This window comes from Tachyglossus aculeatus, chromosome 15, assembly GCF_015852505.1.
Source record: "Tachyglossus aculeatus isolate mTacAcu1 chromosome 15, mTacAcu1.pri, whole genome shotgun sequence".
Lineage (NCBI taxonomy): Eukaryota > Metazoa > Chordata > Mammalia > Monotremata > Tachyglossidae > Tachyglossus > Tachyglossus aculeatus.
The window spans coordinates 5,906,880-5,934,101 of record NC_052080.1 but is presented as its reverse complement, the minus strand read 5'-3'; the positions used below and the strand labels follow the sequence as shown (position 1 = coordinate 5,934,101).

The 27,222-nt window shown below is 44.1% G+C and overlaps 1 protein-coding gene and 1 non-coding gene across 2 annotated transcripts in view; both read right to left on the bottom strand.

Moving 5' to 3' along the window:
• Window positions 1-27,222, bottom strand: part of REPS2 (RALBP1 associated Eps domain containing 2) — a 107,600-nt gene that overhangs the window by 42,004 nt on the left and 38,374 nt on the right. The window contains exons 17-21 of the mRNA XM_038757119.1: window positions 24,099-24,196; window positions 13,990-14,128; window positions 12,478-12,541; window positions 6,280-6,422; window positions 3,563-3,660 (exon numbers count right to left, since the gene is read on the bottom strand). Of these exons, the coding sequence (XP_038613047.1) occupies window positions 3,563-3,660; window positions 6,280-6,422; window positions 12,478-12,541; window positions 13,990-14,128; window positions 24,099-24,196 (542 nt within the window). The remainder of the gene's footprint in view (window positions 1-3,562; window positions 3,661-6,279; window positions 6,423-12,477; window positions 12,542-13,989; window positions 14,129-24,098; window positions 24,197-27,222) is intronic.
• LOC119937899 lies at window positions 11,694-11,831 on the bottom strand. Its single transcript, XR_005454271.1, has one exon. It is a non-coding gene; the product is annotated as a small nucleolar RNA SNORA7 (small nucleolar RNA).

Genomic DNA, 27,222 nt, shown 5'->3' with positions numbered 1-27,222 from the left:
AACTCTTTCTAGCCCAGAGATCCCACTTCCTGGGTGCCTGGGCTAACAAGGGATTGAGGAAAAAACCCCACTAGGTGCAATGTAGCTGACACTTAAGCTCAGGAGAGGTAAGAAGTTTTTCCCATCCCTGCCCTTATCCAACAGCTATTCAGATTCCCCAAATCTGAACCCAAAACATACATTGTGGATGAAGTTTACCCTTCTTTCACCCTCCCACCCCACTCTTTTCTCCCACCCCATCTTCACAGCTAGGCTTGGGCCTGCAAGTTGTCTGTTCTAAATGTGATAAAACAAAAATCAAACAAACGAAAAACCCACAACGCCCCACAAAAAAATAAACTGAGCAACAACAGTAACTGGAAGAAGTCTTAAACACTTTAATAAGAGACTGTAAACTCACTGTGGGCAGGGAACTTGTCTGTTTATTGATATGCTCTATTCTTGCAAGTCCTGAGTACAGTGTTTTGCACACAGTAAGCGCTCAATAAATACGATTGAATGAATGAAGGGAATCAGATCCCATAAACTGGAGCTGAAAGTTCTCTGTTCTAAATCTGACTAAAAAAAAAAACCTCTTACATACCAGTTACTGGGAGAAGTCTTAAACACTTTGATAGGAGGGGAATCAGATTCATACACCAATAAAATCTTTCTTTAAAAAACTCAAAAAGTGAGCTCTTTAAGAGCTCTGTTACAACTACAATAAAGCAGTGAATTGACCCCACAAAAGTGAGGTTGTCGGGAACTTTACCCAGGGCTAAATCTAAATCCGAGACAGGTACTCTTACAGGTCTCTGGAGGAGGAGATTTCACAACCCTTCGGAAAGTTCAACGAACCTTCCAGTCCGGAAATTCAGTTAGTACCAGTTCAGTGACTTCTGATACAAATCTACTGTAAAGAAAGACATCTACTATGCAAACCACTGTCTTTCCGTTTTCCCCTGGCCAACGCCATGAGTTAGAACTTCAGGAGGAAAAAATAAATGAGTCACAAATAGAAGGTGAAATTCGAAAAGGAAAAATAGTACAGTTTAAGTGATACTGTTAATCACGGTGAGCTCTGAAGGCTATAATCCTTTAAGGAAACGAGCATGCATTTACAACCAGGATGTCTTTAGAAAAATCTACTTTTGGAAAGGCCAATAATGAGCCCCACGGTCTACATTAACCACATTCTTATTCAAAACATAAATAACTGTGCGTGAGCCATTACTAATAAAGCTGCTTTCTGAAATTTACTAAACGACTGGAATTCATGGTTGATTAAAAGATTAGTAGGCAGGGGAGATAATGCTTAATGGATTGCAGAGGCCATAAAATATTTTAGTTTTCAGTGATCACATCTGACCTATATTTCACGAGTGGCCAAACCACAAATTAAGTTATGAAAGTGAATTACTGCCTTGCTGAAATGAGAGATGAATTCCCCTTTCCCAACTCTACTCATTCAGTGCATCTGCCAGCAGAAAAACCATTCTGAAAAAAAATAAGAACTTGGAAAAAGTATTGAGTGAATGAAAGATTTCAGAAGTCCACAAAAGAGGTACAACTCACAGAATTCAGTTGTAAGTTTGGGCTCGTTTCCCAAACCAGCTGCTTTGAACAATTCAGGATGGAACATATGCAGAAAATTTCTTTTTAAAAAACCGCTAGTGATCTCAGATGACCACCCAGGAGAGACAGGCCCTAGCCAAATCGGTCAGAAGTCCCCCCCAGTATGGTGGCCACACAGGCTAACCAGTCTGGTTGTTCACCCCGAAGAACTTTTGGGACGATTTTGGTGATGTCCAACAGAAAATTACTCTCCCCACCTTCAAAGCCTTACTGAAGGTGTTTCTCCTCCAAGAGGCCTTCCCTCTTCTAGACTGTGAGCCCGTTGTGGGTAGGGACCGTCTCTATATGTTGCCGACTTGTACTTCCCAAGCGCTTAGTACAGTGCTCTGCACACAGTAAGCGCTCAATAAATACGATTGAATGAATGAATTAAGCCCAATTTCCTTTTCTCCCACTCCCTTCTGCGTCACCCTGATTTGCTCATCCTCATCCCACAGCACTTATGTACCTATCCGTATTTTATTCATTTATATTAATGTTGGTCTTCCCCTCTGGATTGCAAGTTGGTTGTGGGCAGGGAATGTGACATATTGCTATACTGTACTCTCCCAAACATTTAGGACAGTACTCTGCACGCAATAATCGGTAAATAAACACAATAGATTGATTGATATCTTTTTCAGGTCCTGCAAAATGTCTTCCTCAAATTCTGGCTGACCCACCATTTTGTATGACTTCCCGGGGCCCAATTATCTACTCAAGTCCGGCAGAGAAAGGCTATGATAAACCAAGATGAGGAACGTCAACCAAATCAAGCGAGATTTGTTGCCTGGATCACAGACATTGTGTAAATTTAAAAGCCTCATCATCAGGTTGCGGGGCCAACGCATCTAATCATTATTATTGCTTGGGTGTTTGTTGGGTACTTAAGTGTCTGGCACTGTTCTAAACCATGAGGCAGATACCATACCATTAAGTCAGATATATGTTGTGAGCCCCATGTGGGGCGGTGACTAAAAGGGAGGGAGGGTGGGAACTTAATCTCTACTTTACAGTTCAGAAAACCGAGGCACAGAGATGTTAAATGGCTTGCTCAAATTCAGGCAACGGGCAAGTGGCGACCCTGGGATTAGAACCCAGGTCCCCTGACTCACAAGCCCATGCTCTTTCCACAAGGTCACGTTGCTTTTACCCATCGTCTTTGAGCTCCTGGGCAGCTTGCTAACTCTAAGCTATCAGGCCTCCAGTTCTTCCTCCTATTAGTTATGTTAAATCTGGCTCCCATGTGTTTGTAAAATCCTTGTATGCAGGGATTTCTCTGACCTCTATTGTACTCTCCCAACCACTTAGTACAATGCCCTGTGCAAAGTAGATGCTCAATAAATACTGGCTTGGCTTTTTTAAAAAAAAATGGCATTTGTTAAGCTCTTACTATGTGCCAAGCACTATACTAAGCACTGGGGTAGATACAAGGTAATCATATTGAATACAGTCCATGCCCTCCATGGGACTCACCACCTTAATTCTCTTTTTACGGATAAGGTAAAGATGAGGTAACTGAGGCACAGAGAAGTTAAGGGACTTGCCCAAGATCACACAGCAGACGAGTGGTGAAGCTGGGAATAGAACCAGACCGTCTAATTTCCAGGCTCGTGCTCTATCCACTAGGCCAGATTGCTTCCCACGCTAATTATCTGAAAATACACTTAACATGCACAAAACCAGCTTCGTCCAGGTCTACGCAAATCCCAACCGTTGCCTGATTCAAAAAGCCTTAGCTTAGATACCCAAATCAAAGGTTTAAATGGGAAAATAATTGCCTTTCTAAATCTGGAGCTTGAAAGTTTTGAACCCCAGAGCAATTAATTCCTTAGTTCGGGGAAAGGGCCAATATGAAGAGGTCATAAGTTCTAAAAGAATTAAAACCAAACTTTTAAAAAAGGAGTCTGTGGAGGGCATTCCACAGTCATGGCCAATTGACTTAACCATAGATATCGAACTCCCTCACCTTTATCCGACTCATGTCCCGAGAAAGCTGCTGGCTTCCTGGAGTAGACTCGGAATACGAATCATATAATGCGCAATCCCGCTGGAGCCCATGAAAAGCTAGAAGGAGACACAAACAGAGAAATATTACAGCTGTATCCACACTGGTCACCACTTGGCAATGTTCCCCTGTCAGCGCATCTTATTGCTAAAAGTACAATTAAAATACTGACTTTCATATCTCTTCTTGCAAGCACAACAGGAGTAAGGGCTGAATGTATTATTGACTGCATATTTTAAAACAAGTCTGGATCCTCTGGGTTGTGTGAGTTAAAACTGCCAGCCCATTCAAACCAAGACAGCTGCTTTGCTCTACAACTTCTCTGAAGTCGTAATAGTAACTATTAGGAGTTTACTGGATGCCGAGCACTGTACTAAGGTTGTTAAGAAACTCTATGCTTTTGGACGGTTAGTCCTTAAACCCGTGGATAATCACATCTCCTCCAGCCCTACAGCACTTACATACATATTTAATTTCTCGTTGTGGGCAAGGAATTTCACTGTTTATTGTTGTACTGTACTTTACTAAGCACTTAGTCCAGTGCTCTGCACACAGTAAGCGCTCAATACGACTGAATGAATATTTTAATATCTGTCTCCCCCTCTAATCTGTAAGCCTCTGGTGCGTAGGGAATCATATCTATACTGTATTGTACTTTCCCAAATGCTTAGTACAATTCTTTCCACACAGTAAGTGCTCAAGAAGTCTTTGTCTTGATATTAATAATGGTATTTGGAAAGCGCTTACTATGTCCCAAGCTCCGTACTACGCGCTTGGGTCGATGCAAGATAATCAGGGTGGACACAATCCCCGTCCCACATGGGGCTCACAGTCTAAGTGGGAAGGGAGAAGAGGTATTGAATCCCCAGTTTATGGATGAGGAAACTGAGGCACAGACAAGTGACTTGCCCAAGGTCTCCTAGCAGGCAAATGGCAGAGTGGGAATTAAAACCCAGGTCCAAGCTCTTTCTGTTTGTTTATGTGATGTTTACCATTCCTAAATACAATCTTTTGCCGGGTTTTTTTCATCTTTCAAACCTATCACTACCAGGTTTTCATGCGGATGTTACGAGTTAAGTGTTTTCTGTTAGCACCATAATTATTATCTGGCATCATCCAATTACCCTGGAAAGCTGGGAAACTTTGGCTTAACTGAAGGACAGAAAAGGAATTCTTTGGTGTTTTGAAATGATACGTGGTGACAGGATTCACAAAGGGCAGGAAAGAAACAAAAAGAGTTTTCCTTAAATACTGCTTCATTCCTGGAGGGAGGTCCCTTCTCTAGAGCTCTGCCCTGCCTAGAACTCCAGCTATAATCTCATTTTAGAATACTGTGGGCAGGGATTGTCTCTATTTGTTGCTGAATTGCACTTCCCAAGCACTTAGTACAGTGCTCTGCACACAGTAAGCGCTCAATATGACAGAATGAATTCAGAAGCAAAAATAGAGGCCATTTTACATTTATTAACTTGCCATTATAGAAAAATCCTTCCACATAACCTATTAGAGTCTCATCATCATCTTCTGAAATATCAAAAATGCGCCATGCTACAAGTTGAGAATTCTTGAATGCGGGTAATAACACTAGAACAAACAACACTATTTATTGAGCACTAACTATGTGCATGACCCAAAATTCACAGAGATTTAGACCCCATTTCCTGGTTCCTAAGGGGCTCACTAAGAGTAGGGGCAGGTAAGGGAGAAACAGCAAATGCCTAGTGGCTTCCTCATGGACAGAAAATTGCTCTCCCTGACTTCAAAACCTTATTGAAGGCACATCTCCTCCCAGAAGCCTTTCCTGACTAAGCCTTTCTCTCCTCTTCTCCCACTCCCTTCTGTGCTTTGTACAAATCTCCCTTTGTACATATTTATTACTCAATTTATTTTACTTGTACATATCTATTCTATTTATTTTATTTTCTTAGTATGTTTGGTTTTGTTCTCCATCTCCCCCTTTGAGACTGTGAGCCCACTGTTGGGTAGGGACTGTCTCTATATGTTGCCAACTTGTACTTCCCAAGCGCTTAGTACAGTGCTCTGCACACAGTAAGCGCTCAATAAATACGATTGATTGATTGATTGATTGATTGATTGATTGTGCTGCTCTTAATAGCTCCTTCATTTATCCTTCCTCCCAACTCCACAGCACATATGTATACTCCTGTAATGTATTTATGTATATTAAGGTCTGTAGCCTCCTCTAGACTGTGAGCTCGTTGTGGGCAGGAATGTGTCTGTTACGCTGCACTCTCCCAAGCACTTCGTACAGTGCTTTGCACATAGTACGCCCTTAATAAATACGACTGAATGAATGAAAGGGCACAGGCCTGGGAGTCGGAAGACCTGGGTTCTAATCCCAACTCTGCCAACTGCTGGCAGTGTGACCTGGAGTGGGTCACTCAACTCTCTGTGCCTCAGTTCCCTTAACTGTAAAATGGGGATTAAGTCCTACTCCCTCCCTACTTAGATTGTGAGCCCCACAGAGGACAGGGACCACATCCAACCTAATTTGCATTCGACCCCGGCACTTCGAACAGTGCTCGACAAATGCCATCATACTACAAATAATAACCACAAGAAATAACAATAAGGAGTGCGTGGGGCTTTTAGACACAAATCCCCAGTCGAAACCCGTTTGGAGAGAGGTCTGGGCAGAGGTTTCACTGCCGCCTCACCTGCTTGAAGGTAATCTGGCTGTAAGGTCGGAGGCAGGGTCTCTGGCAGTGGATAGCCATTCTTCCGGGCCACGATGAGGTGAAAGGCGGCGCAAAACTCAGGCAGGGTCAGTGCTCCATCACAGTCTGCATCGCTCAGCTCCCTAAGCGCAACAGAATCAGCAACTTAGACAACAATCTTCTCTCTGGCCTAGGATGCCTTCCTTTTTTATATTCGACAAAGACTCTCCCAACCTTCAAAGCCTTATTGAAGGCACATCTCCTCCAAGAGGTCTTCCCTAAGTTTTCATTTCCTCTTTTCCCACTCCCTTCTGCATCACCCTGACCCTTTATTCACTACCAGCCCCACGGCACTTCTGTAATAATAATAATGGCATTTGTTAAGCGGTTACTATGTGCAAAGCACTGTTCTAAGCGCTGGGGGGGGAAACAACGTGATCAAGTTGTCCCACGTGGGGCTCACAGTCTTAATCCCCATTTTACAGATGAGGTGACTGAGGCTCAGAGAAGTTAAGTGACTTGCCCAAGGTCACACAGCAAACATGTGGGGGAGCCGGGATTCGAACCCATGACCTCTGACTCCAAAGCCCGTGCTCTTTCCACTGAGCCACGCTGCTTCTCATACGTTTATGAGAAATGAATGTACATTTGTACATTCTGTACAAATCTGTAATTTATCTATACTCATGTCTGTCTACCCCTCTGTACTGTAAGCTCTTGGTTGGCAGGGAACGGGTCTGTTTTATTGTTCGGTACTCTCCTGAGTGCTTAGTACAGTGGTCTGCACATAGTAGGTGCTCAACAAAAATGACTGATTGATTGACAGTCTCCCCCCAAACACAAGCACTGGCAGGCTACTGCCCACCATGGATTATTTTCTTCCCCTTCCTGAACCAGTGGGAACACCATAGTTGGCATAGATTTGCCCCTCTAGACTTGTTGGGAAAATTTCCTGCTCACTTTCCCCCTCGGCTGGCCTGGTCGAGAAGGCCTGGAATGACGGGAAAAGTCTTTTAGAGAGGAACATTCCCCTCATTTAATTAAGGGGAAAAGGATGATACAAATGCTGGTCTTGTTTTATGGTATTCGTTAAGTGCTTACTATGTGCCAGGCATTGTATTAAGAGCTGGGGCAGATACAAGATAACTGGGTTGGACACAGTCCCTGTCCCACATGGGGCACACAGTCTCAATCCCCATTTTACAGATGAGGGAACTGAGGCACAGAGAAGTGAAGTGATTTGTCCAAGGTCACACAGCAGATAAGTGGCAGGGCTGGGATGAGAAACCAAAGTCCTTCTGACCCCCAGGCCTGTGAGAGCTCCACTAGGCTAGGCTGATGTTTAACCTAGTGTTTAGCACAAGTGATTGAAAAATATCAATCAACACCCTGATACTACCCACTTGTTAGATTAGAAATTCTACATGAAAAGGCTTTAGAGGGGCACAGTGGAGAACTTGAGTGATGAGAGGACATAGAGCTGAAGTTTAAAAATTTTTTAATTGTTTTTTTGAAACTGAACGAAGATATGAAATGAAAGATCTGGGAGTATAATCTTTTTCCCCAATTAGGAATTCTAGCAGGCTGTATCCCTTTAAATGAAAAAAAAAAAATGGACATGTAGCAAGAGAAAAATGTCCACTCTCTAAGATGGTTAAAGCCAATGAGAGGAAGCAAATCATACCTCCTTGCCTTATTCCCTTGAGGTCTTTTCTCTTTCTAATTTCTTGAGTAAGTACCCTCTTCCCTTATTACATGCTTAGCAGCTAAGATGATAAGCACTCCATAAACAATTATTAGAATACAATGGATTACAGCTGGAAAAAATTAGGTCAGTAAATTCCAAAGTTATTGTTTCTACAGCAACATGATTCTGGCCACATGACCTGCACTGGCTGTAGCATTCTCTACTCTTGTTACTCTCCCTCTAAGATTTGGCAAGTAGACTACCTCAGTCCCTCAGTATTTTGCTATCACATGGTTTCTTGCTGGAGAATTCCCTATTGTGAGACAATAAGCCCTTTCAGAACAATAGGGGAGGTGTGGAGGTAGATAAACTGGACAGAGACAAAGGGCCTGTCAAGAATTCATCTTCAACTTTTTTTTTCAAATAGTATTTGTTAAGCACTAGGGTAGAAGATAATCAGGTTGGACCCAATCCATGTCACACAATCCCCATTTTACAGATGAGGGAACTGAGGCACAGAGAAGTCAAGTGACTTGCCAAGGTCACACAGCAGACAAGTGGCAGAGCTGGGAGTAGAGCCCAGATTCTTCTGCCTCCCATGTATGTTGTGCTATCCACTATGCCATGGTGCTTCTTGTTAAAACCCATACTAATACGAAATAATCTTCTGCCAGATTAAGTAACTCCCAAACTCATCCATTCTATTCGGAAAAAAATGACAAGATGTGTTTTGGGAGATTTCAGGGAGACAATCCCAAAGTTGCAGGATCTGTCCAACTCCCGATTTTTTATGGTACTTGTTAAGCAGTTACTACGTGCTATACACTGTACTAAGCTCTGGAGTAGGTAAACGAAAATCAGGTTGGACAAAGTCTCTGTCCTACATGGGGCTCAAAGCCTAAGTGAGAAAGAGTAGGATTTAATCCCCATTTCACTGATGATGAAACTGAGGCACAGAGAAGTGAAGTGACTTGCCCAAGGTCACATGGCTGGCAAACAGCAGAGCCAGTGAAGCAGCATGGCCTAGTACAGAGAGAAGAGACCTGGGACACGAAAAATCTGGGTTCTAATCCCAGTTCTGCCATCTGTCTGCTGTGTGTCCTTGGGCAACTCACTTCACTTCTCTGTGCCTCAGTTCCATCAACTGTAAAATGGGAAGTAAGACTGTGAGCCCCACAGGGGACATTTGGCTGTGTCCAACCTGATTTGCTTCTGTCTACCCCAGCGCTTTGTACAGTCCTTGGCACACTGTAAGTGTTTAACGAATACTATTTTTAAAAAGGCAGGATTAGAACCCAGGCCTGTGCTCTTTCTGCCAGGCCATGCTACTTTAGGCACACAGTTGTATCTTGAAAAAATACTAAAGGGCAAAAAAAAAATTGGCAGAGAAGTAGATGTACCTCAGCAGTGCTGCTTTTCTCATCAGCATCAATCTCACTCCTAACAATGGGGGTGAGAGTGGGAAGATGGACAAGAAAAGCCCTTTCTTCCCACTTCACTCCCTCCTCCCCCTTCTCTTTTCTTTATCCTCCTCTTTCCTCTCTCTCCTCATTTTTCTTCTCCCCTCTGCCATCTCTAGTCCTGCCCCGCACCCTATAAAGCAATAAGGTTTAGGATTCCTATATTTTCAGAGCTTGAAGAGAAGGCGTCAGAGCAAGTATCTTCAAGAAGGGAAAGCTGCGCCCATGAAGCATCCCGCAAAGGTGGCTTCTGTTCCAGGGAAATCTGAGGAAACCTTCCTACATCTCTTTCATCCTACATCTATCTCCACCTTCATCAAGTATTTAGCAAAAATCCTCCTTGGGATTAATTACTGTTCCACCCACTCTCAAAAGGAAAAAGGAAAGAGGCCCTCCTCTGAGGAAACTTGTGTGCCACGGGGGAAAAAAAAGAAATCGAGATAAAGAACAGACAGCATTGGCTCCAACAGGCAAGAGAGCACGTTGCCCATCATAACCATTTTAAGTGCTCGGTGTGGGGAGGAAATTCAAGGTAGTCCCCTGGCCAACAAGGCTCTTACAAAATAAAGTTGGGGGGGGGGGGGGGTGAAGAGACACCCAATACAGGTAAATAGAAAAACGCCAACAGCTAAAATAGGATTCCAAATTCAATAATGCAAGGTCGTCGCCAGCATTGTGGCAGCCACAGGGAGGGGGAGGCAGAGCCGAAGGAGCATAAGTGAGAAGCAGTGTGGCTCAGTGGAAGGAGTCAGAGGTCATGGGTTCAAATCCCGGCTCCACCAATTGTCAGCTGTGTGACCCTGGGCAAGTCACTTCTCTGTGCCTCAGTTACCTCACCTGTAAAATGGGGATTAAAGCTGTGAGCCCCCTGTGGGACAACCTGATCACCTTGTCACCTCCCCAGCGCTTAGAACAGTGCTTTGCACATAGTAAGCACTTAATAAATACCATCATTATTATTATAAGTGCTTCAAAATTGTCCCAATTTTTGTGCCGTGCCCCCCTCTGCCCCATCCACCCCCCTGCAGCTTGAGTTTGGAAGACTTGGCTCTGGGCTCCAACAGCATCCTGGGCTCAGTCCAGTTAGGGGCCAAGGGCTCTCCCCATCTTCAAAGCCCTTGGGAAATTACATCTCCTCCAGGAAGACTTCCCTGATGGATCTCTTATCTCTCTACATCCCCGCCCCCACTCATCCAACTGTCACTGCAGCACCTCCAAACCACCTAAGCATTAAGTATTAACTCTACCCCCACCCCCTTCAATACTTATGTCCATTTCTTTACACTTTATCACCTCCTCCTATCTGTTACTCATTTTTGTGCCTGTCACCATTGCCATAGATTGCAAGCTCCCCAGGGCAGGGATCATATCTACTAACTCAACGCTCCCAAACACTCAGTACAGTACTCTAAACATAATGGGCGATCTGCAAACATTACTGATTGATTTAAAAGAGCAGAACTGGATCAGTAGTTAGGGCGTAGTTCCATTCTTCATATTGATTCAGAAAGGGGCTGCAAAAGGCTGATTTGCTTTGACCCCTTTGTGTGCACATAAAAATAATAATAATAATAATAACATTTGTCAAGTTCTGGGAAGTGGCATGGCCTAGTGGATAGAGCAAGGGCCTGGGAATCAGAAGGACCTGAGTTCTAATTCCATTCTACCACTTGTCTGCTGTGTGACCTAGGACAAGTCACTTCACTAGTCTGTGCTTCAGTTACGTCATCTGTAAAATGGGGTGAACCCCCTGCGTCCAACCTGATTAGCTGGTATCTACTTCTGTGCTCAGTACAGTTCCTGGCATATAGTAAGCACTTAAAGACCAAAAAATGTGCTTACTGTGTGTGGAGAACTGCTCTAAACACTGGAGTAGATAAAGCAGATCGGACAGATCGAGGGGTTCCCAATCTAAGAAGCCAGAGTCCATTTGCTCACTCAGTGGGTTCTAGGGACAGGTGGGCAAAGGGTCTCTGAACTGGGTGGTCCCTTCAGTGACCTGGCTCTGTCCCAGGCATTCAATGGAAATTCGGCCATTAAAAAGGTCCCAACAGCAGAAGCGTGTTAGGACCTCAACATTCTGGTTTGGGGTGGAAGATATAATAATACCTTGGTTTTCTATAACCCTTTCATTCCCAAAGCACCCTCACATTAATTAGTTCATTTCAGGCCTGTTCATTTCATAAATGTCATCATCATTATAATTATTATTGTTATTATTATCGTTATGTAGGGAAAATCAGGCCCATCCCCTGGGGAGAGTTTTGACTTGTTGCAGATTGTCTTTCACTCTCTAGCCACTGCCAAAGCTAGGAATGGAATGGGTGAGCCTTTGCTTGACTCTCCCTCCCCTAGCTGAGACTAGCAGAGCACTGAAAACTCTCCAGGTGCCATCCTGAGAGGGCCCACAACGTCTAGCACCTCAAAAGATGCCAAGAAAATTTGCTCTGCAGAATTTCCAACAACACCAGACTCATGTTCAAGTTACTTTAAACCGATTCATCAGCAAGTTTTTGACATTTAGAGCAATTCTGGTGCTTTTCCCAGATCTGAATAGGAGACTGGGAGCCGGGAGACACTTTCAGAAGCTAAAATGGTTCTTACAAATGCAAATCAGACCATCTGCAACATCCCCAAAACTCACTGAACGCAAAAGCAGCTGGCTCGGTAGAGATACGCTGATTAATCCCACAGCTGCCTTATTAAACATTAGATATTAATTAGGGCTTATCTGACAAAACACTAGTCAAAAATATAAAGCTCGGAGACAGCTAGAACGTTCAGGATTCATTTCCAAGCTCATCTCGTACATCCGTCAGCTCGCCGAATGGCTCGTCTTAAAAAAATCTCTTCCAGCTACTCCTGTCTCACTGAGCAGGTGACGCACACTCAAAAAGAAACACTGATACACCCCTACTGCTTGAATTTGAAAATGATCCTGGCTGAAGGAGAGCATTTAAAATGAAGCTACTGAGAATTTCTCATTTTCTTAAAAAAAAGAGCACGGGAAAGAAAGCAAAGGCACATTTCAGACAACACTAGAGTACTCACCATATGTAGGAAAGTTCTGGGATAGAGAGCTTCGATTTTGTGAAGAAGTTCTTTGCCACAGAACCTGTCAAAAAGTGAGTTTTATATAAGCGATGGAGTGAGTTCTCCTTGGATTTGTCCTACAAGCATAGCACTTTTTACTTTGCACACCAATAGACTCCCATTTTAGTAGATTAATCTGGCTCTCCAAGCTTTCCTCTCTGGGCTGCTGCTGACATTAGTTATGCCATTCCATCTATGTTAATTTTCCATTTCTTCCTCTGAGACCAAGGAACATGGCTGCATATCAGAGTACAACAGATCGCCTAGGTTAAGGTAACTGCTAGACAGAAACATTTTTGAGGCCCATTGAAGCCAGATTTGATGGTACCCATTTCTGACCCCCAAGATTCCCAGCAATCTGGACTGGAAGATTACTATTATAATCATTATTTTGGTATTTTTTAGTCCTGCCTACGCATCAAACACTGTTCTATGTGCTGGAGTAGATACAAGCTAATCAAGTAGAACCGTCCCTGTCCCACATGGAGCTCGCAGTCTAAATAGGAGAGAGATACGGACATCAAATCCCCCCTTTTACAGAGGGGAAAAAGGAGGCCCAGAGAAGTGACTTGCCCAACTCACACAACAGGCAATTGGCAGAATGAAGATTAAAGCTCAGGTCCCCTGACTTTTAGTCCCCCTTTTTTTTACCCACAGAAGCTGCTTCTCTGGCAGATTTCCAATAACAAAGTTTCTCCAGGGCTCAAGTAATAGATGAAAATGACCAGCATTGTCATGCTTGTTAAGTGCTTACCAGGTGCCAAGGAGTGTACTAAGTACTACGGAAGACAAAAGATAATCAGGTGGATGAATTACTGTATTGGCTTTTTTTAAAAAAAGATTTTTTTTCCATCTGAGGAAACCTGCCTGTCCCCAGGAAGATGAAGAATTTAAAAATCATGTTATTTGGATCATCAGTCATTTAATATTCACCTCTCTGCAGGTCTAAGACTGGGATTCAAGTTGAAAGATTTTAAGAGTAACCAAGATGCTATTTTGGACCCCTGCTAGTACATTCATTGGAAAATCTCCAACTGCAGCCCAATTCCTTGGGGCCAGAGAGGATTCCTTCATCAATGGGTCTTACCTGGGTCCAAGAGTAAGATTTTTCTAGAACTGCTCACAAACCATGGGTCAGAATATCTTCCAGTGTACCAAGTTTCCACTTAACTTCTAAAAGGGCAGACCACACACTTTGAAGCAGATTCCTATCCACCTTCGTACCTCTCGAGTTTCATTTTAACTAATTCAGCTCTTCAAATGGGAAATATTCTGAATGCCGTTTAGAGCATTTCCACCAACTTTCATATTTAAAGATGTCCTAATAAACATCACAAAAGCTCGCTGTCATTCTGTGGGTATTTGACCGATTTTCCTGGAACTCTACTGGATTTCTGGGCAAACAGGTTTGAGCCAAAGCTCGGGGCTGTCTTTCCCCCCGCCCCCCCCCCCCCCGTAAACAATGGTTACCTGAAATGAAGGCGTTCAGATCAGGCTCAAGGGATTTGAACTGATTGACATAGTATTCTCGCTGTTCCTCAGTTATCCTCCACGGATCATCTGGGTAATCACTGCTGCTTTCCTGTGGTTCTCTGTCCACTGAGAGGGACTTGGAGAGACAGAGACGAAAAGGAATTAGTTTTAGTTTCCGAATCAAAAAGAAAGCGCTGGTGGGCGAAGGCGAAACCTGCCAAAAACCAGAAATTGTCTTTCACTTTACTAACTTCTTCCAAAGAAAACCACAACACTTTGAGTACAATGGATTCAACTACACACTACTGAACATATTTTCATTCCTCCCTATGTACTTTAGGGTGGGAAAGTGACTGTTAAGAAGATACAGAATCGAGAAATGGCTGAATTGTAAGTTCTCTGGGGGCTGGGATCACATTCATTCATTCAATCGTATTTATTGAGCGCTTACTGAGTGCAGAGCACTGTACTAAGCACTTGCGAAGTGCAAGTTTGCAACATATAGAGACGGTCCCTACCCAACAGCGGGATCACATCTTCTATAGTACTCTGCCAAGAATTTAGTACAGTGCTTTGCACAAAGTAGGCACTCATGAAATACTGATTAAGTAACACCACCTTGAATTTATCTGGCAAAATCTCTGAAGAGCTGAAAGCATTCAATGTATTTTTAGTTTACTCACCCCCACTGTATTCTTTTGAGGAAGAAAAGAGGAAAAGGGACCAAAAATGCATTAGCTAATTGGAAAAGGGCAGGCCTAGAGATCTCTTTGGCCATGTCAGAACTAGAATGAAAATTCTAGTCTTCCCTCCTCTTCTGAGTTCCGTTTGGTACACTGTACAACTTCTCACATCCCCCCCAGTAAAAGCTCAGAAATCATTCAACCAAAAAGACCCAATGAGGAACCAAGAATCCATTTGGGGAAACACAAAAGCACTCTGGTGTCTAGAGACACTCACAAGAATGGGAGATAGGCCGAGCTACCATATGTAAAATGGAGTCAGTCAGTTATTCGCATTTATTGAGCGTTTACTGTGTGCAAAGCACTGCACTAAGCGCTTGGGAGAGTATACTATAACAATAGAGGACCATGGCTTAAAACTTCTGATATCAGTAGCGGAAAAACAGCGATCCGGCACTGAATTCTGAAAGGTGGGGATCAAGGGCGATCAAGGAAAAAGACAGTTATTCTGTAAGACTCCCCAGGAGGTCTGGCCAAACAATAATAATAGCATTTATTGAGCACCGAGCACTGCCGAAACAGTTACTCAATAATCTGGTCAAAGGCTCTGGGCTGCGATCTGTAGTAACTCCGACCCTCCAATCTTGGGCATTTCATGCCTACGCCAACAAGACAGGTGGTGTCAGAAGACCGTAGAGTCACATCTACGCGTGACTCGAGATGGAAATGAAATTCGGCTGTTCTCAAAGTCTCAGCATTTGCCCCTAACCATGACCCAAATTGCTTTTAATACACAAAGTAGCAAGAGGTTCGGGCATTAACGGGGGAGAGATCCCGAGGTCTGGAAGGATTCGAGTGCCACACCTGCTCTAGCGGGTCTTGGACGGGCAGATATGTCATTTGAGGGGGTCAGAATGGGTTCAAGCAGGCCAGAACTACCACCTGCCTAGCACAGCTGTCAAGTGGAGTCTCTTCCAGTGGAATCCTGGTACCTGAGAGCTCACCTCCTCCAGGAGGCCTTCCCAGACTGAGCCCCCTTTTTCCTCTCTTCCTCCCCATCCCCCCTCTGCCCTACCTCCTTCCCCTCCCCACAACACTTGTATATATTTGTACAGATTCATTACTCTATTTCACTTGTACATATTTACTAGACAAGAAGCAGCATGGCTCAGTGGCAACAGTCCGGGCTTTGGAGTCAGAGGTCATGGGTTTGAATCCCGGCTCTGCCACATGCCTGCTGTGTGATCTTGGGCAAGTCACTTACCTTCTCTGAGCCTCAGTGACCTCATCTGGAAAATGGGGATTAAGACTGTGAGCCCCACGTGGAACAACTTGATCACCTTGTATCCCCCCCCAGCACTTAGAACAGTGCTCTACACATAGTAAGCGCTTAACAAATGCCATCATTATTATTATTATTACTATTCTATTTATTTTGTTAATGATGTGCATTAAGCTTTAATCCTATTTGTTCCGACGACTTGACACCTGTCCACATGTTTTGTTGTCTGTAAGCTTTAATCCTATTTGTTCCGACGACTTGACACCTGTCCACATGTTTTGTTGTCTGTCTCCCCCATCTAGACTGTGAGCCCGTTGTTGGGTAGGGACCGTCTCTAGATGTTGCCGACTTGTACTTCCCAAGCGCTTAGTACAGTCCTCTGCACACAGTAGGCGCTCAATAAATACGATCGAATGAATGTTATCGCTCTCAGATTCAGCTGGGCCTAGGCTCTCAGCGGGCAGAAAAACAGGGTAGCCAGCAACACCTATGCCTCAGGAGTGGCATTGCCAAGCACTTAGTGCAGGGCTTTCCACACAATAAGTGCTCAATAAATACCATCGACTGATGGCGAGAGCTTTTTTAAAAAAATAATAAAAAAAAAACTTCAATAGAAAGTGTCAGACATTGGGACAAAAAGTACCACAGCCATCTATTTAAGCCCTCTGGACAGTTAGTTGGGCTGATTTCTCTGGGTCCCCCAGAAATTAGACTTAGCTACATTTAAAGCATGAAGATGTTCCAACCTTATGGTTCTGTTCGGAGCCAACTCAAACCTATTAAGCTTCAAGATAGTTTCTGGGAGGGGCCTGGGGATTTCTTTTTGTCTGAGGGTGTCTTCCAAAGACACTTTGCAGAAGATAAAGGTAAAACTTTCAAAGTGCAAAAAAAAAACAGGGTAGCCAGCAACACCTATGCCTCAGTAGTGGCATTGCCAAGCACTTAGTGCAGGGCTTTCCACACAATAAGTGCTCAATAAATACCATCGACTGATAGAGAGAGCTTTTTTAAAAAAATAATAAAAAAAAACTTCAATAGAAAGTGTCAGACATTGGGACAAAAAGTACCACAGCCATCCATTTAAGCCCTCTGGACAGTTAGTTGGGCTGATTTCTCTGGATCCCCCTGAAATTAGACTTGGCTACATTTAAAGCATGAAGATGTTCCAATCTTATGGTTCTGTTTGGAGCCAACTCAAACCTATTAAGCTTCCAGATAGTTTCTGGGAGGGGCCCGGGGATTTCTTTTTGTCTGAGGGTGTCTTCCGAAGACATTTTGCAGAAGATAAAGGTAAAACTTTCAAAGTGCAAAAATTTGTCCCCAGAAGATGCTAAACAGGCAAGCACACCTGAATTATACAAGTTACAAAACAGTAATACTACTTTGTGTGGGGAAAGTTGTTATATTGAATTTTGACTACCTAACACTGCTCTTTAGCTCACGGTCTAATTCCAAAGTGATTTACAATACGTGGGTGTTTTCTTTTGAAGGACCTGGCTGTTTCACGGGCCAAAACTTGATGGAGCAGAATCTCCACCCTTTCTGGATAGGAATTTCTACCAATGTCATCCTCCCTATTCTCCTTTTCCACCCACACCACTCGCTCTCTGTTTCCCTTCAGCAGTATTTCTTTTTAAGCCTACTCAAACAATATGGATCAGAAACTCTCACTGAATGGAGGGCCAGGTCGGGGAGCTGGGAAAGCTATCAGGAAAAAAAAAAAAAAATCCAACAATCTGAACCTGAATAGTACTAATTAGTCAGCAGTTGACAGACAATAAGGGACAAAACAGATTAGAATCATAAATTTTCCTCCTCAGCTGATTTCAAATGGTACAGAGCGCTAGATGAGCACTTTACAAAGTACAATAGAACTGCCCTGATTCCAAGAGCTTACAACCAACCCCTAGAAACTGATGCCACTGTGTTCCCTAGAAGAGCTCAATCCTAAAGATTGGGGTGTATAATAGCTTCTGGAAGTCTTACAAAAGGGCCAGATCTTCAGGCTGGTTTCGGGTTTTCTTTTTTTTTTTTTTTTTTTTGGATCATCAATCGTATTTATTGAGCGCTTACTGTGTGCAGAGCACTGCACTAAGCGCTTGGGTAGTACAAGTTGGCAACATATAGAGACAGTCCCTACCCAATAGTGGGCTCACAGGCTAAAAGGATGTGTTTTGGATGTGTTTGTTTTGTCGAGTAGGGTAGGGAGGAGGCAGTGAGGAAGTTTACCCTTCCCAAGAATATGAGGCAGGACAACCAGGACTTGGATTTTCTCTCATAAAATCCAGATCGCCATTTAACATAAAGTCAGTCCTGGCAGAGGGCTTCGTGAGAGACATCGTAGACTGTGAGATGCGCAACGGCAGAAACCGGGTCTTTCACCTCTACCGCATATTCCTCACGACACCCTACACAGCGTTCTGCCTGCTGTGGATGCTCAATAAATGTTGTTGGCAATGATGACCAGGACAGCTTGTGACCCCTGCTCATCCGACTCTAGGATTATCCCAGCTAAGATACATGCTACATCTGGAGGAGTCCACACCCCTCTTTAGTCCCCAAACCTCGGGAAATCTGACAACTGCATCTGAGGTAGCCAATTCTCCGATTCGTATCCGTAGGGACCAACTCGTAATAGCAATCCTCACCCTCCCTCCCACCGACCTAATTTTACTTCTTATCTTCACATTTCCTCATAATTTACAAAGTCTGCTGGTTTCCTTCCTGAGAGGAAGGGATTTCCAAGAAGCAAGCTTTACCCATTCCATTTTATTTGAGTCCAGATTTTGTCTACATAGGAGCAAAGCCACAGTCCCACAGAATGAAAATGGGCCCGGTAGCCAGGGGATGCGGATTCTAATCCCAGATCCGCCACTGACCTGCTCTGTGACCATGTGCAAGCCGCTTCAGTGATCTGGGCCTCAGTTTCCTCCTCTGTAAAATGGGAACGAGATACCTGCTCTTCCTCCCTTTGAGGCAGGGACTGCTTGATCTGACAATCTTATACCTACTCCATTACTCAGCCTTTTCCTGAATCTGACATCTTTTGTACCTAGGAAGTCCTTAAATATATGGGCTTCAGTTACTTCATCTGTAAAATGGGAATAAAAGAGATTGTGAACCACTTATGGGACCGGGCCTGTGTCCCATCTCAGGGCTTTTTATCTGTCCCACTGCTTGGCACATTACCTAATGCTATCATTTGTACTTCCCAAGCGCTTATTACAGTGCTCTGCACACAGTAAGTGCTCAATAAATACGATTGAATGAATAAATGAATAATAAATGCCAATTATAGCCTAATTCCTCCCCCATCGAAAACCCCACATAGAGTACGTTTTTTGACTTAGGAGTGGGGAGACAGGTTACCGTAGCCATTTAAGTCAAACACTTCACCTCACTGACTCTTTTGGGAGAAGAGAAAAAAAAGGGCAGCAAACTGGGTGGCAAGTGGGCACATGGGAATGAGTCAAGCATGGTGAGTAATAAAAAGCTAATTTTATTTTTTGGAACCAACTTGTGGCACGGGGAAATGGTGAGGATTGGGGCACAATGCTGGCTTCTCCCCCAACCTTTCACCCCAGGGACCCGGACTAAACGTTGCCTTTGGTTTCAAGAAAAACAAGGAAGTGGCAGTAAAACAAGATGTCAAGATTCAGGAAACCAGGCTGAGGCCTGTAAAGTCTATCAGACTGGTTCTTCCTGCTCTTACCATTCATGTTCCCTTCTGTTTCGGCAAGAGGAAGACAACTTCAGCTGCCAGAGCAGTTTTTTAGAAGCCTTCCCCACTCAATGGGGCTAATGGTTTCCACCTACAACTGGGGGCTTTATTATTAATAATAATAATAATAATATTTTTAAGCACTGACTATATGCCGGGCACTGTACTAAGCGCTGGGTGAGATACAAACAAATCGGATTTACAGTCTTAATCCCTACTTTACAGATGAAGTAAATGAGGCCCAGACGAGTGAAGTGACTTGTCCAAGGTCACCCAGCAGACAAGTGGCAGAGTCAGGATTAGAACCCAGATCTTTCAGACTTCCAGGCCCATGGCCTATCCACTAGGCCACACTGCTGCTTTTCTTCATCATCATCATCATCAATCGTATTTATTGAGCGCTTACTATGTGCAGAGCACTGTACTAAGCACTTGGGAAGTACAAATTGGCAACATATAGAGACATTCCCTACCCAACAGTGGGCTCACAGTCTAAAAGGGGGAGACAGAGAACAAAACCAAACATACTAACAAAATAAAATAAATAGAATAGCTATGTACAAGTAAAATAAATAAATAAAAAAATAGAGTAATAAATATGTACAAACATATATACAGGTGCAGTGGGGAAGGGAAGGAGGTAAGATGGGGGGGATGGAGAGGGGGGCGAGGGGGAGAGGAAGGAAGGGGCTCAGTTCTTCATTCAGCTTTACCAACCCACCAACCTGGTGGATATTCTGAACTAAGCAGGAGGGACCAGATGTTCTCATCCGCTCGAGCAACCTGGGGTTCCCATACTAGAATGAAACTGGGATTCTTTTCGTCCTTCTCTTCTGGAGACATCACATCTCCAGGCGAGGCTTCTTGGAGCTGCTTCCGATAACCTTTTCCGGAAGCCCACTGGACAACGCTTTCCGCCTGACATGCAGCATCTCTTGCAACCAGAGGAAATGTATGAGAGGAGCCGGGCAAACCCCGAGCCCACAGCTCCAGAGCCTTCAATTCATCATCGCCAGAGAAGGGTTGGAAAGTTTTGCATCTCACTACCCACATGTTGGAAAACATCACTCAATTCAAAATGTTTGGAAGACGGTGTTTCCTTATACAGCAAAACATAAGCAGTGTTCTACTGTGTTACCTTCTATATACTTGGGATACAAAGATGTTTTCATCTCACTAACCACGTCAGAAAACATCATTAAATTTGCTTTCCACCTACAGCAAAACATAAGCAATGTTCTACTAAGTCACCTACCACACCCAGTCCTTCCATAATGCTATTAAGTGAATTCCTGATTTTTCTTCCAATGACATAATAATAATAATATTAATTTTGGTATTGGTTAAGTGCTTACTATGTGCAAAGCACTGTTCTAAGGACTGGGGAGGATACAAGGTGATCAGGTTGTCCCATGTGGGGCTCACAATCTTAATCCCCATTTTCCAGATAAGGTAACTGAGGTCCAGAAGTTAAGTGATTTGCCCAAACTCACACAGCTGACAAGCGGTGGAACTGGGATTTGAACCCATGACCTCTGGCTCCCAAGCCCGGGCTCTCTCCACTAAGCCACACTGCTTCTCATGCATCTCCCTGGACAGAAATGAGATCTCATGCTGTACTCTAGCCTGAAATGCTTCCATCCAATCAACTGTATTCTCTGAGCACTTACTTCATTCATTCAATTGTACTTATTGAGCACTTACTGTGTGCAGAGCACTGTACTAAGCGCTTGGGAAGTACAAGTTGGCAACATATAGAGACGGTCCCTACCCAACAGTGGGCTCACAGTCTCGAAGGAGGAGAAAGACAGCAGAACAAAACATATTAACAAAATAAAATAAATAGAATAAATATGCACAAATAAAATAGAGTAATAAATCCATACAAACATATATACAGGTGCTGTGGGGAGGGGAAGGAGCTAAGATGGGGGGGGAGGGGGAGGAGGGGGCTCAGTCTGTGTGCAGCACGCTATGCTAGGCACTTAGAGGAGTATGAAGACACAATCACCACACTTCAAGCACTTAATACAGTGCTCTGCACAAAGTAAGCACTCAATAGATATGACAATGAAAACTGACAATCTAGTGAAAAACACAGACACAAAACAATTGCAAAAGAGGAAGAGTGAACGGAGAGATGGCTAGGAGGATGCGTTCAAGCTTAAATTGTAAAGTATGAAAATTTATACGACCTAGAAGTCTCTCCAGGCTAAGCCCTTTATTTCCCTTAACCACTCTCCCACACATCAACTATGAACATAGCTGTGCACCCCAAACACACTTTGATCACCCCATCAGCCCCACAATATTTTAGTGTCTGTTATCCCCTGTAAACAGTAAGCCCCCTGTAGGCAGGGATCCCATCTACCAACTCTTTCGCACTGAACTCTCTCAAGTGCTTAGTAATAATAATAATAATAACAACAGTTTGGTATTTGTTAAGCACTTATTATGTGCCAAGCACTGTTCTAAACGCTGGGGGAGATACAAGGCAATCAGGTTGTCCCACAGGGGGTTCACAGTCTTAATCCCCATTTTACAGATGAGGTCACTGAGGCACAGAGAAGTTAAGTGACTTGACCAAAGTCACACAGCTGACAAGTGGCAGAGCCGGGATTAGAACCCATGATCTCTGACTCCCAAGCCTGTGCTCTTTCCACTGAGCCACGTTGCTTCTCTAGTACTGTATTCTGCACAAAATAAATACCTAATAAATACCACACTGACTGAAGGGCTACAGGTGCTTGTGAACACCAAAACACTGAGGTGGTGCATTAACAGTACAGTGGTGGTTCATTCATTCATTCATTCATTCAATCATATTTATTGAGCGCTTACTGTGTGTAGAGCTCTGTACTAAGCGCTTGGGAGGTACAAGTTGGCAATATATAGAGACGGTCCCTACCCAACAGTGGGCTCACAGTCTAGAAGACTGTGACTGTGGTTACAAGGGTGTGACCCAGAGGAAGATGATTTAATGGGGGAAAGCCTCCTGGAGGAGGTGGGATTGCAGAAACAAGACTTCAAGTAGGAGAAGCAGCGTGGCTTAGTGGAAACAGCCCGGGCTTGGGAGTCGGAGGATGTGGGTTCTAAACCCGGCTCCGCCACTTGTCTGCTGTGTGACCTTGGGTAAGCCACTTCACTTCTCTGGGCCTCAGTTACCTCATCTGTAAAACGGGGATTAAAACTGTGAGCCCCATGCGGGACAGCCTGATTACCCTGTATCTACCCCAGCTCTTAGGATGGTCCTTGGCACACAGTTAGCGCCTAACAAACACCATAATTATTACTATTCTGAACTCCAGAGATGGAGAGACATGAAGGGAAGGGGAGAAAAGAAGCTGGAGGAGGAAGAGGGGAACAGGATAAAAATACCATCTAGGCAGATCACAAGTCCAGTGATCTGGCTGTCATTAATGGCATTTATTGAGCCCTTATTATGTGCATAGTACTGCACTAAGCGCTTAGGAGAGTACTCGGTTATATAGCATGCATATAGTATATACCGAGTTGGCAGACATCTTTTCTGCTCACGATGAGCTGGCAGTCTACAGGGGGAGACCGACCTTACTTAAAGATAGTTTCTGATATATAATTCAAAGATATGTACGGAAACGCTATGGGGTTGTGGGTGGGGTGAATATCAAATTCCAAAGGTCACAGATCCAAATGCGTAGATAACACAGGAGGGAAAGAGCTCACCAGGCCGCTTTTAAAGGATAGAGCACAGACTCTAGGACTGAGAGTGGGAGATGCCTTCTATGAAGGCCAGAATAAGAGAAACAGGCTCCTCACCAAAGTGGATAGAGTTAAGAAAGGTGCCCTTACAATGGAGGGAATGGGTTACCATTCCAGAATGCTCAAGTTCTGCAGAGGAGCACGCCCAACTGCCATGATGCAACTTAATTGTTTTACAAATGCTTCCCACACATTTGAGAGGATTGCTAACGTCACAAATGAGCTGCAACCATTTTTTATGGAGACGCTCATTTATATTTATTTCAAGTGACCGTCCGTGACTCCTGACATTTTAAGAGGGGGGAAAAAAAAAAGGGCCCATGTCCCATTGAAATTGCTGGTGACCCTTAAAAGGAAGTTGCCAATTTCTACAGTGGAGTCTGGAAACCACCATACATCTACTCTGCTCTCGATCCAAGGAAAGGTCATGCCATCTTCACTGGCCACGGGGGTTTGCATCTGACTAGACGGTAAGCTCCTGGGCAAGGGACGTGTCCACCAACTCGGTTGTATCGTACTCTCCCAAGTGCTTAGTGCAGCAGAGCATGCGCTCAATAAATACCATCGAGTGACTGACTCCTCCTCAATCAAGAGTCAATCGAAGTGTAACGAGACTGAACAGCAAGTTTGCTTCTTCGTTCCTCTCTCGCTCTCCTCCTGTGGACACTCTGATCTTTACCCGGATAAGCGAAGCATGCCGACGTGCGTGCTTGGTTCCTTGGTTGCCTGCCGGGGGTCCGTCTTGGGGGAGACCAGGCTGTCTCGTTTCACAAGGAGCTGAAAAAGGGAAGGGAAGGGACAAACACTCAGCATTAACAATAACTGTCGTATTTGGTCAGTGATGACCATGTGCCAAGCACTATGCTAAGCACTGGGAGGTATTCAGTTAAATCAAACTCAATCGCTTTCCCACATGAACTCCTAGTCCAATGGGGAAGGAGAACGGGTATTTAATCCTGAGGCAGAGAAATGACCTGAACAAGGTCACTCAACAGGCAGAAGCAGAGCTGGTATTAGAACCCAGGTTCTCTGATTGCCAGTTCTGTGCCCTTTCCATTAGGCTACATTGTTGACAATCTACACAACTTTGTGCTGTCAGTACAGTCTCTCTTGTTAGCAAAAATGCTGGTCATAGTCATACCTCAGAAGCATTTTTTTATCCTTTACTGAGGACAAGAGCCTAAACCATTTGTGCTCCCTCAGACTCACTAGCATCCCTTAAAATCTGTAGGAATTTTCTTTGCAGTGCTCTTTACGGTACGCAATATCCGGATGGGTATACTTTAAACCCTGGATCCTCCCACCTTTGTCTTTCCTAAAGTATAAAGCACAATAAAAATATCACAAAATCAAAGAATGAGAAAATGTAGTATCCTAATTTGGACTTGGCTTAAAACTGTTCAATTGTGATAACCAAGGTATTTAAGTAAATTAATTTAAAGCTGCTGGATTATAACCAACAAATCACATTACTTGTGTGCAGGGATCACATCTAAGAACTCCATTACACTGTACTTTCCAAGGTGTTCAGTACAGCGCTCCGTACCCAATAAATATGAGTGATGGATTACACTGTGTTCCTTCTGCTTCTACGACAGCCAACGGTTGTTCAGGGTATAGTACTGGGAGTTCAGGAAATGGGAAGAGAAAGGATCAGGTTAAAATTCTGTTCCATTCCCAAATAATGGGGAAACTGACTCGGGAAAGGAGAGCGTTGCATTTTCCTATCTGCAACTCCACAGGTTCGGGGAGAATAACACAAGCTAGGCAGCCTCGCTCCACGTAGTTCCACGATGTTAGAAAGCCCTGCGCACGTCGGCTGTTAATCTAAAACTCAAACATGTCCCAGAAGTTTCTGAGCCATTAATACCCGTCCTACTTCTCCTCCTCTACGGCTCTTGACGGGGGCTGAGGAGAAAGCCAACTTGGAAAGTTCAGGGCAGGAATGGAGGGAGGGGGCGGGAGAGATTTAGGCATGGGAACCAGAAAGAGAAAGAGAGAAGGCTGGAACATCTCTCTCTGGTCCTGTTTCCTGCTACCATAATCGTTTTTTTTTTTTTTAATGGTATTTGTTAAGCGCTTCCTATGTGCAAAGCACTGTTCTAAGCGCTGGGGGGATACAAGGTGATCAGGTTGTCCCACGTGGGGCTCACAGTCTTAATCCCCATTTTACAGATGAGGGAACTGGGGCACAGAGAAGTGAAGTGACTTGCCCAAAGTCACACAGCTGACAACTGGCGGAGCCGGGATTTGAACCCATGACCTCTGACTCCAAAGCCCAGGCTCTTTCCACTGAGCCATGCTGCTTCTCTGTTTTCGTTTTCTCTCAAGGTCCTTTAGTGGACACAAACACGGGCCTGCGAGTTAGAAGGACCCGGGTGCTCTCCCATGTCTGCTGTGTGACCTTGGGCAAGTCACTTAACTTCTCTGTGCCTCAGTTAACTCAACTGTAAAACAGGGATAAGAATGTGGACCCAATATGGGACAGGGACTGTGTCAAACCTCATTAGCTTGTATCATCTCCAATGCTTAGAACAGCGCTTGGCACATAGTAAGCACTTAACAATTACCATACTTATTATTATTATTAGACGAATGTGTCAAACCTCATTAGCTTGTATCATCTCCAACGCTTAGAACAGCGCTTGGCACATAGTAAGCACTTGACAAGTACCATACTTATTATTATTATTAGACGAATGTGTCCAACCTCACTAGCTTGTATCATCCCAGTGCTTAGAACAATGCTTGCCACATAGTAAGCGCTTAAAAAGTACCATACTTATTATTACTATTAGACGAGTAAGTAAGAGCTATTCGGGCCTCTTCAGTCTTCTTCATTTACCCATAAAAAACAAGAAAAGGACGTAGCTGAAATGAAAAAGACCATAGAAATGAACTTCTACCTCAGCTCCCACCCATGAGTCATCGAATGCCATTTTTTAGTTTCCTCCAGACGAGTGAACCATCCTTTTTTAAAGAGATAACTCATTAAAGGACGGACGTAGTGTAACAAACGCGTGGAAAGCCATTGACTTGACTGAGTAATCTGCTAAGCGAGGATGGCTCTGTGGAAACTACACACTCACATAACTGCGTATTTTACAAACCAAACGCTGGGCAAATGCCCAGGTTCTCGCATTTCCTAGCTCTATGTGAAAGAAACTATACATCAGCCCATTCTACAGTGACCCATGGATTCCCAACTATATTTGGGCTCTGAATTACAAGTGAAAAGATCAAATGGGTTTTAGGTAGATACACCAGGCACAAGAGTAGATTTGAGACTTCGTGTTTTCCGGGATTTAAATGCGTTCCTCTAGCTGCTATCCAGAAACTGGGAACGGACTTTAATCAGTGTCTAAGAAATGGGCATGGGCTGCAAAAGTCCACAGGGAGATTTTTGGCCTCTCCACACCAGTCATCTGGTCGTGGCTCAGTGGAAGGAGCCCGGGCTTTGGAGTCAGAGGTCATGGGTTCAAATCCCAGCTCCGCCACTTGTCAGCTGTGTGACTGTGCGCAAGTCACTTCACTTCTCTGGGCCTCAGTTACCTCATCTGTAAAATGGGGATGAAGACTGTGAGCCCCCCGTGGGAGAACCTGATCACCTTGTAACTTCCCCAGCGCTTAGAAGAGTGCTTTGCACATAGTAAGTGCTTAATAAATGCCATCATTATTATTATTATTACCCATTCTTTGGAGGCCTCTTACCATTTGCTGGGAAGAGAAACTGCAGCCCACATCGCCTCCGACATGCTCCCAAAAGCTTCTACTCCAACCCAGAAGGACTCTAACGCTGGCAG